At 43.4% G+C, this 10,792-nt stretch overlaps 1 protein-coding gene across 1 annotated transcript in view; it reads right to left on the minus strand.

Annotated features, from left to right (window-relative positions):
- ADAMTS19 (ADAM metallopeptidase with thrombospondin type 1 motif 19) overlaps positions 1-8,486 on the minus strand; it is a 245,365-nt gene extending 236,879 nt beyond the window's left edge. The window contains exons 1-2 of the mRNA XM_080804588.1: positions 8,116-8,486; positions 6,860-7,506 (exon numbers count right to left, since the gene is read on the minus strand). Coding sequence (XP_080660714.1) covers positions 6,860-7,506; positions 8,116-8,188 — 720 coding nt within the window. The 5' untranslated portion in view covers positions 8,189-8,486. The remainder of the gene's footprint in view (positions 1-6,859; positions 7,507-8,115) is intronic.
- Positions 8,487-10,792: the final 2,306 nt, after the last annotated feature.

The following is a 10,792-nucleotide window of genomic DNA, read 5'->3' on the forward strand; positions in this document are numbered from 1 at the left end:
GAGGGAACTTTTTTTTTTTGCCTATTAGATTTCACAAACATCAACGTCTTTAATACCACCCATATCGGTAAAAGCATAGAGGAAAGATGTACTCTCTCTCATACTCCACTGGCCTGAAGAGTACAGAGTGGTACCACCACTGTGGGGTACAATCAGACATCATCACCCCAAGTTACCAGTACAACATGCCCTTTGACAAAGATTTACATTACATAAGCAAAATGGTGACTCTACAGAGTCCTATTTATTTAGTGCTGTTCATAATAGGAAAATATTAGAATTGATCGAGAGGACTTCAACACCAGATTAAGTAGATTAAGGAGCATACTTAAAATCAGATAAAGGGAACTATCAAAAAAATAAAGGAGACTCTCTCTGTGCACTCATGTGGTAATCTCACATGTGCATGCATGTGTGTGTATATAAATAAATAAGCTTAATCAACTGCTTCTAGACCACACACTAGAAATTAATAACCCCAGCTACATCTAGGAAGAAATCTAGCAATAACTGGGAAAGGGTTGGAGGAAGACTTTTCATTGCATACAATTTTGGAGGTTCTGTTTGGTAAACTTTGAGTCCTTATAATTTTGAAAATGATATTATTTTGCCTTTAAGTTTGCATGGTTATTTGGCTCTTAACTATAGAGAACAAACTGGAGGGAAGGTGGGTGGGGAGACAGGTTAAACATGCGAGGGGTAGTAAGGAGGGCACTTGTGATGACCATATTGGGTGTTGTATGGAAGTGATGAATCGCTAAATTCTACACCTGAAACTAATATTACACTGTTTGTTAACTAACTGGAATTTAAATAAAAACTTGAAAAAAATGATGAATGGTGTCCGGCTGAGTCCAGGATTCAAAATCCTATTTCCTCAGAACTCTAAAACAATCAACTCATGATCCTCTAGTGTCTGACACTCATTCTAGTAGACATAATCATTCCCTCATTAAACATATAGAATTTTTTCTTTCTCTTTGATTTTCTAATATTCTCCCACAGTGTGTCTAGGCATGAGTCTCTACTTATACCACTGTGAGCTTGGTGACTCGTCCTTCGATCTGGAGGTGCACGTCTTCCTTTATTTCTGGAAATGTGATTGTGATACAGAAAACTATCTATCTAACCCATGTTAGTTTTATCAGCCAAATCAACTCAAATCACTGAATTAAATAACACTCTACACACCATCTTAAAAATATCGTCACCAAGGCATACAACATGCAGAATGCGCACAGCTCCTACATTCCTCCCTTGTCTTGCTACACGCCATTATTTCCAACAGTCAGCCTGTGTGTTAACCAGGAATCAGCTGCATTTGCTTGAACATTTATAGGTACAATATTCTGTAATCATGTAATTTAATCTGACACTAAATATTAAACAGCAAAATACAAGTGCAAAAGTGTCTTTGTTCCGCTGAAAATTTTGGGAAAACTTGAGAAAGGTTAACAAAGGAAAATGACTCTAATTTTATTTGGGATGAAGCAGCTATAAAAGATATGAAATTTTTAAAAGTCCAGCATTCTACACATAAGTTATATTGAGTGTATCTTTAGTTTTTCTTCCAAATATAAAAGTCTATATTGGAAATGGTTTGTATGCCTATTGGGTGAGGTTCACCTGTATGACTTCACTTCCAAAGCTATATATATATATATATATATATATATATATATATACACACATACACACACACACACACACATATATATATATGATTATATATATATATGATTTAAATTAGATTCAAATGTTTAGGGTACATTGCATGCATTTTAAAAATTCTATCCTTTATAAATGGGTGGAGGTAAATAATCAGCTGTGTGCTCAACGTTACTGTATAAGTGTGTTTATCCTGGAGTTACTTATAAAAGTGAAAAAACTGGAACAACAGGACAATGGTCAAATAAATTACACTACACTCACATAAACAAAATTCTATCCTTTCAGTTATTTTAAAAGTTAACCGCTATTAGACAAATTCAAACATCCAAACCTAGGATTCACGGCTCACAACTTCTCTTTCATACTGTTGACACATTTGTCCTTTATATTATGTTCTGGGAGAATTTCTGGGCCTGATCTTCTAGATCAGAAATTTACCTGTCAGTTCATTGATGGAGTTTTTAATTCTAGTGACAACTTATTTTTAGATCCATTGTAACTAATCATTTTTTCCTGGACAGCAGGTATTGCTGTATTTTTTAAAATTTATTTTGTCCATGAATATATATCTGCTCTTATGCTTCCATTAAAGTCTCCATTTATTCTATTAATTTTGTTGCTTTGTATATTAACTGGTCAGAGTTTGATGACTCTCCTTTACGAGGGTCATTTTCTTAAAAGTGTGATATTCTTGGGTGTCAGCTCATATCTTCTTGATTTCCCCACTCACCTATCTGTGGTGACGCCTCTGGTTATTTGATAAAACAGGTGGGCCACCTGCTGGGGGCAGGGAGCCAACAGATCATCTTTTGAAAGGGGAGATGCTGAGTCCTCTGGTGTCACCGACATGCCTGGGAAAGCTCTGTCTTTGTCCTTTCTGTTCTTGCCTAGACACGCACATGTGGATTCCAATGCTGGTCATAACTGGACATGAGAAAAAGTCAATGCCACTTCTGCTCCTGCATTCCTGTTCCCTGCACTTCTGGTAAAGCCTCCACCATTCATGGAGGTTTCCTAATGTCTCTGTGTTCTCCATGAATCCAGCCCAAACTGTTTTCAGTCTTTCAGGAGATATTCAACATGTCTGAGTTACTAATGGCATTCTTTTATAATATTGCTTTAGATTTATTTAGAAGATCTTCTCTGTGGCTCCTAAGACTTAGCTTGAACCAAGAAGGTGGTTGTGTGAGAGTAGTCGGCAATCTTTACTTTTTTTCATTTGGATATTCATGCCACTTCTTCCCAGTTCTGCTAGTGCACAACCCTTGCCCCAACCCTGCCAGGACACTCTCCCCTCCTGCCTTAGTACTGGTACCTGAGAAAGTGCCTTGTCTGGAATGGATATCCTAAAATATTTAACTCTTCAAAACTTGCTGTGGCATCGAATACTGTGATAAAAGAAAAAAGGAGTAAACTGCCCAAAACAATTGAATTTACACGAGATTGCAGATTCTCTATAAAGAGCTAATCAAAATGAGTACTGTATAAAACTTAAAAATTAAGGGGATAAAGTTTAAGTAGTCACTCTTTATCATCCTGGAAGGATAATCCAAATATTAATGATAACCATTTCAACAGTCCATTGTAAGGGAACCACAGGCAATGTGTGCAGTCACCTAGTTTATTCTGCTTAGGTGTGCTTTTAAAAAACAAAAACAGAAAGAAACAAACAAAAAAACTAATGTGTTAGTTTTGAGCCAATATAATTGTTGTACTTTTTCATAAAATTTAATTTGTTGCATTTTTGTATTTTAATTTTTATAGACTTATTTAAAACATAATAAAGTACTGTATATGCTGTATTTTGTGCAGTGATTTTTAGTGAGTGCTGACTCGGAACCAGGTATCTTACAGTGTTGTGAAAATGAAGAGAAATGTGTAAGAAAGTAGCATCAAAGCACTTGGGGCATACTACATTTGTAGCTATCTCAGCTGTTGTATTTCCCTGTTTCCATCTGTCACTGGCACACCGGCTGGAAGCTCCTTGAAACATACATCAAGGCTTTTTCATCTCCTTTTTGTATTCTCCATATCTGCACAATGTCTTGCCAAGAGGACTTACTTATCAAATGTTTCATTGCTTAGTATTAGGATATTTATGTGCCCGCTGGATCTACTATGTGGCTCAAATAAGATTACTGTTCAATATTAGAGACTAAGAAGGGGAAACAGAAATAGCAAGAACACTTCATACATCTATTGCTAGATATGCAAATAAAATTTGTGTTTTATAAATAGGAAAAATGAGATCCAGAAATAATTAAGTACTTTGAAGAGGCAGCTCCTGATCATATACCCAAAATATCTATTCTAGCACTTCCCCTTTCATTGCACAAGCAGACTGGTATCTGGAGAATGAATTGGCCAACCTTATAAATGTTTACCACTGTGCAGAACTGGGTAGTTGATGATCTATCTCCCCTGATAGAGACTCTTGGATCTTTTCAAATATACACTAATCCAAAAGGTGTGGAGGAGTTCAGGCACCAGAAGACAAAGCTACCTGCTAAAAGAGGGGAGGAGACGGTACACTCAGATATCTACTCTTTTCTAAGAAATTAATGATCAGAAAGCTTTCACTTACTGGAAAGAAGAAAACAAAACAAAACAAAACTGTTGCAAATGAAAAGGAGTTGCATTTATAAATAATTCACCTCCACAGAAAGTCATCGTGACTCCTCACATTAGAATTAGAGAATCACAGATTTCTGGAAATACAGAACACGATGTAGCTTTATGATAATCAATAGTTTGGAACAGCCTATAGTCTAGCAGACAAGGCTTTTGAGGTCTGATCTCACCAGATATTTTAGGGTCATTTCCCCTTATTGGACCTTCTAGCCCAGTCACAGGAGGTTCTTATTTTCATTTCCTTGATAGGTCTCTACTTTTATATCTTCAGCATCATCTCTCTACCTAAAACACTCTTTAGCCTTGTTCCGCCTAGGGAAAGCCTCCTCATGCTTCAGTTAAACTCTGCTTGGGGAAGCCTTCCCCACCTTCCCAAGCTGGATCCATCTCAGGAATAGGATTTGATTCAGCACCTCACTGCTCCATAGATACCCGGGTCATAACCACTTATGTATGCTGTCCTTCTCCTCATCTGTAAATCCCTAGCAGAGGATATAGGATACATTAAACTTCTAATAGAATTTCAATTCTATCCTCCAGTTTTTAATTAAATCATCCAATTCTCTCATTTAACTAATGAAAACTGAAGCCCAGAGAGGTAAGGGACTTGTCAATTGTCAGGATACAAGCCAATGTCAGAGCTCAGATAACAAAATTATGCTCTCTTTCCTAATCCACCCTCATAAGGGAAAAGGGGCTGGCATGGTAGAGTCTGGAGTAACAAACCCACTCTTCTTGGCTATCTGCCTAACTTTTAACTCAAACGTCTGACTGCTATACTGTATTGCTGGCAACGTCAGATTTCCTCAATAACAAAGACTTCCCAGTTCAGAACATATACATATGTGGCTAATAGGAAAAGTGAGTAAAAGTCCAACATGATAAACAGAGAGGTATGTCAAACTCCTATTCAGTCTATGAAAAACCTACTCATAATTCTAACTTTGCTCCCTTAAGTATGGAGAGAAAGCATAGCTCATTTGGAAAATGTGACCAAAAGCCCACATTTCAACACAGTGAAATGCTTTATCCCCTATTGCTTCTACCACACCAGGAACTTTCTATATGTAATTATTTAATCCCTGGCCAAAAACTAGTGGACAATGAAAGCCCCACAAAATGTTTCCCCCAGTGAAGTGTTCAAACATCAGTTCCACAAAAAACATTTTTAAAAGCTTTTCGTGTATTTTTTCCATGCCAACTTTTTTCACTCATGGCTAAAAATGTCCATATTTGAATATTCATCATTATGAGCATCTGGTAAAATATAGCCCTGTCCAGCAATTTACATCATTGGACTATGAGACCTTAGGAGGGCATAGGTAAAAATTTCCAGTTTCATTTTGTCTGGATTTTGACCATCTTTTTCCATTTCATGACTCTGGGTGGCTTTGATTGTGCAGATATTTTCTGCTCTCCATTTCTATTAGATTTTTCTAGAAACAAGCAGGTTGTTTCCAGATAAGTCCTTGTGGATTTCATCAATGGCTCATTAGAAACAGCAAAATGAAGCCACAAATCACATGAGCATTTTCAATATCTTGTGGGTTTTGTATTAAACCAGTAATAAAGGCCACAATGATGATGGATGTACAATAACGTGAAGGTACTTAATGCCTCTGAAGTGTACATCTAAAAATGGTTAAAGGGTAAATTTTATGTTATGTATACTTTACCATAAAGTAAAGGCCAACTTACAGGAGGTAACAATTATCCCCAAACCTGGGTCAGGGCAGAGAAAAGAAAATCCAAAGATGATCTCCATTGTTCAGGTAGCGAAAATGGTTTCTACTTTCCCATTCCAACAGATCTCTCAGAAAGGCTCCCACCCCTATTACTTTCTACCATGGAGTGGAGAGGAGAAAAGACAACTCCCACCAGGTAAAATGAAAACTTCAGAAAAGAAAAAGTTAAACCACAGAACCATGACTGGGTTCTAAGGTCATTCATCTGTCCACAGCTCCCAGTCTTTTGGTGACTCCTTCACTCCTGTCCCCTCCCCACCCCCCGCCCAACACTGAACAGGTGTCCAGCGTGGCTATGCATGTGTTTAAATTCTAGACAGCTGTCAGAATGTAATTCCCTAGAGAACTGTTCTGACAACTTTGAAGTAGGACATTTAAAAAAAAATTTTTTTATAATAAATGCAGAACTGGGGGTGGGGGCAGACCCGGAGGAGACTCTGCAGTGAGCAGATTGGCTGTCTTCCACACTCCGAAAAGACACCACGTGGTGGGCTTATTTTGGAAAACAGAAAGAAGTAAAACCAGTGGGAAGAGTTACCAGGAGGCAGTTTGATACAGCAATCAAAAGAAACCTATAACCATGTAGAAGGAGAAGGCTGTTAATCCACCCGATTAGCCTTCAGATTCATTCACTGCCCTGGAGATGTTTAATGGGTGGCAAACCGGTTAGACTTCCTGCGTAGTGGAGACAAGGGTGAAGTTCAGGGCGACCACTTCGGAAGGGGATGAGGGACGGTCAAACCAGCCCGGTGTGTGAGGGGAGAGGGCGGAGTGGCGGGAAAGCGGAGAGCTGGGGAAGGAAGAGCGCTTACCAGGCCACCTCCACAGGTGCTGAAAGAGGCTAGCGAGCCAGGGTGCCGCAGCACCTTCCCGGTGTAGAAGCAGGAGGCGTCGGGCGGCGCGGGAGGGCGGGGGACGGCTGCTGCCCGCGTTGGGCCCGGGCCGGGACTCGGCCGCTGTTCCACCTCGAAGCGCGGCGCCAGGAAGCGGCCATCTCTCCGGAGCAGCAAGTACAGGTCCCGGGAGAAGGCCGGGATCCGCAGCAGTACCTCGTCGCCGTCCGGCTCGGCTTCCTGGGCCGGGGGAGGAGACGGGGGTGGCTGTGGGGGTGGCGGCTGCCACGAGGCCGGGGCGCCCGGGGACAGGGCGGCAGCCCCGCTGGATCCCCGCGGCAGTTCCTGCGATTCGAACTCCTCGTCCTCCTCACCCGCCGGCGGCGACGGCGGCCGAGGCTGGGGCCGGGGCTCGGACTGGCCCTCCGCGGGCTCCACCGGCGGCGCCGGGGCCACGGAGCGCACCTCGCGTGAGCTGCCGGCCGCTTGCGCCCGGGCGCCTGCGCCGCGCACCCAGCCTGGGTCCGCGCTGCCCCCGCTGCCGCCGGCCGCGTCCAGTGGCTCCCGGCGCCAGAGTGCAGGAAACACGACTTCCCACTCCTCGCGGTCGGGGGCGAACTGCAGCCCTGCGGGCGGGGCAGACAGAGAAGTGCGGGGCTTAAAGGGCCGCGGTTCCAGTAGCACAAGCATTCCCAGGCTCACATTCGGTTCGGACACAAGGTTCTCGTGTTAATGTGTTGGAGACCACCCGTCTAGTCCCTGAAACTCTTGCAACCCCTGAATATTTGCGATCAGATTACAGACCCCAGCATTTTCAAAATAAAAGTACGATGATATGGGGGGAGGGGTGAATGAGTGGGGCAGCAAAGTTTGGTGACACCACTTAGTTGGTGAAGGAAAACCGGTGCAAAGACATTACTTTCTTAAGCATATGTCAGAGCAAAGCCTCGCTATCAATTGCTGTACTTCCCCGTTTTCCTCCAGGTGCTGTAAACGCAAATATTACTGCTCTCATTAGAGGAAAGTAATCATTCCACGATGCTTAAAATGAGGTCGAGAGGAGTGCATTTCGCTCGCGAGCAAGATCCCCTCATCTGCACCCGCACGCTCCTTTTTATTGCTACCCACTGAGCCCTGCTCGCCGCGCACCGGCTGCACCAGCCCTGCCTCCCCGTGCGTTCTCGGTTTCCGCTGGGGAAGTTGGAAAGCCAGCCGAAAGTCTCGGAAGAACTTACCTGCAACGATCCCATTCGACAAGACCCCCAGCTGGTAAAGGAGGCAGCAGCAGCAGATGTGAGTAAGGCGCATCTCGCGGCTCTTTCCGGGACCGCGCTCCCGCCGCCGCGGCTCCCTGCCCCGCGCGCGCCTCCTTGCGCGATCCACCGCGGGCGCCGCCGCCTCCCCGGAGCGCAAGGAGGCCGGGCGGCGAGTTTGCCCAGGCCCTTTGTCTGCCGGGGGTGGGAGGGGGGGGGGTGCTGTGTGACTCCGAGAGGCTGCCAGAGCCCGGGCGGGGGTGGGGTGGGGGGAGGAGCGGGGGCAGGCAGAGCCGCGGCCCCGCAGCGCTCTGGCTCCCTGGCGAATTAGGTGATGAGTCTATTTTCTGTGTTCTGGACGTTGCGAGAGTTTCCGGAGCCCCACAGGATAGACCCAAAGTTCAGGAGCGAGCCGGCAGGCGCAAGGCGGGCAGTGCTGCCTCCGGACAGGAGGGAGGACTGCCCCGCGCGGGCAGGAGCGCCGCGGTGTCCGAGCCGTGGCTCGCCGCCTGCACCCGCGCAGAACTGCCAGGAGCGGTTCCCAGCAACCTGGTGTGCCAAGCTCCGCGCACGACTCGGGTCCGGAGTGCTGCGAACTCTTACCCTGAGAGGCGCGGGAGCGAATTTGTGGCGGGATGAGGAGGAGACACGACTCGCGAGGTGGGTGTGGAGGAGAAAAGATTCAAGCAGATCTGACAAGAAAAAGGGAGCAAGGGGTGCCCGCCTCTTGTGACTTTGTGGGACAAAGGTCCCAGAAAACCACACACGTGCTTACACACCCAGTTGGGGTGGGGACCCAAATTCCCTCACCTGACTGCTGATTGGCCACTCTTGGGAGGCCGATTTGCATCCTTACTCAGCACCCACTCCCACCCCCACTGCCCAGCTGAGGTGTGTGCAGGTAGAAGCGCCTCTCCAGTCCATCCCACCCCCTCGTCCCTCTCTCCCCAATCTTCACATCACACAAAGCAAAACTTACTGCAGGGTTGAGCACAAAGCTGTGGCCCCACTTCCCAAAGACTTTGATTTTTCTATTCATCTTTGTCTCTAGGAATTTTCTAAGCTGGAAGATAATGTAATTCGTCATGGAGTGTGCTTCAAAGGTTCCCAGGACAGTAGACACCCTGACATTTCAGAGCCCCTTATACCACCTTATCTTTCAGGCTTCCCATTCATCACTGCTATCAATTTCCATCCTCCTCCCCTTCTCTGGCTCTCATACACACACACACTCTCTCTCTCTCTCATAACAAGGGTGAGATTAAAGGGACTGACATTAAATATTGTATGTCAAAGATCTCATAAAATAAATTATTTTGCCTTTTTTACTTTTTTATACATCGAAAATGTATCTTTGCTCTTTCTGTCTTTTGGGGGGAATGCAAACTTAAATATTCTTGCTTCCTTTGTCACAGATCTTCATGGTCCCCACTCCCTTTTGCACACTTCCTTGGCCACACCAAACCTTTTCACATCAGACTCAAGAGGGTTTGATCTAACTTTCTGTACTAGGCCAGTCACCTAAAAATTAGTTAATGCCAATCAGTATTTTTTAAAATTCCAGCATTGGGAGATTGGTTCCCCACATCCTTTGTTATTTCACCTTCTATTCCTTGTGTCAAAGGTGACTACTATGCCTTTAAAAGAGGCAGACTATCTTATTTCAAAGGAAAGCCATTGTTTGAATAAGCTGGGTCCTAGAATACTTTCTTTGAGTTGTCTTGGGCTTAAAAACAAACATGAAGACACTCTAGGTGTGTTTGTCAAGAGTGCTCTGCCTCCAAACCTTGTCTTGTAAAATCCCTGGAACTGAGCAACTAGGTGGGTGTGGATTTCCAGACGTTCAAGAAATATCTGGGTTACTTAGAAACCTACACACTCCTTATGGGACTCAATTATGCAGACTTAAAACTAGGCAAGAAATCAAAGGCAGTTTATTTTTAACAAATATAGCAAGTATTAAGGCAGACAGCTAGTTTTACTGAAACATTTCCACTAGGATATACGAATTAAATAAAATGCTTCTTATATCATTTGAACAATGACAATAAAAATATAAGAGTAAAGTTTGAGGAGGAATGTATATTGTCTGTATTTACTGGAATACCTTTGTGATTCCTTAAAACTAGATGAGGTTTGATATGATTTGGTTAAATATACTCAGAAGCACATGTTGTCAATTTAAGTTCCCATCTCTGTCCTTTTTTGTTCCTATTGATACAGGATCCCTACCAATCCCTAATGGTAGAGGTTAATAGTGATTGTTATGGAAAGTTTTGCCTAATTCCCAGATAATTCTGATCTTTCTCCCATTTGACATACTGTTATAATATATTTGTATGTTTTCTAAGATTTTTAATAAATCCTGTGGTTTGGTGTATGCCATATACATATTTCTTCTACTAACCTATCATTTTTTTTTGAAAGATAGGATTTCTTTTATACATTTTTTTTACTTTTTTAAAATTTGATTTTTAAGTAATCTCTACACCCGTTGTGGGGCTCAAACTCACAACCCCAAGATCAAGAGTCGTGTGCTCCACTGACTGAGCCAGCCAGGTGCCCCTCTTTCATATATACATTTTTAAAACAACATCCTGCCTAATTCATTGATTTACATTGAATAAGTGTGGAAATTCTAAGGAGATTCTCTAAGATC

The sequence above is a fragment of the Martes martes genome, assembly GCF_963455335.1.
Source record: "Martes martes genome assembly, chromosome: 5".
NCBI classification, from domain to species: domain Eukaryota; kingdom Metazoa; phylum Chordata; class Mammalia; order Carnivora; family Mustelidae; genus Martes; species Martes martes.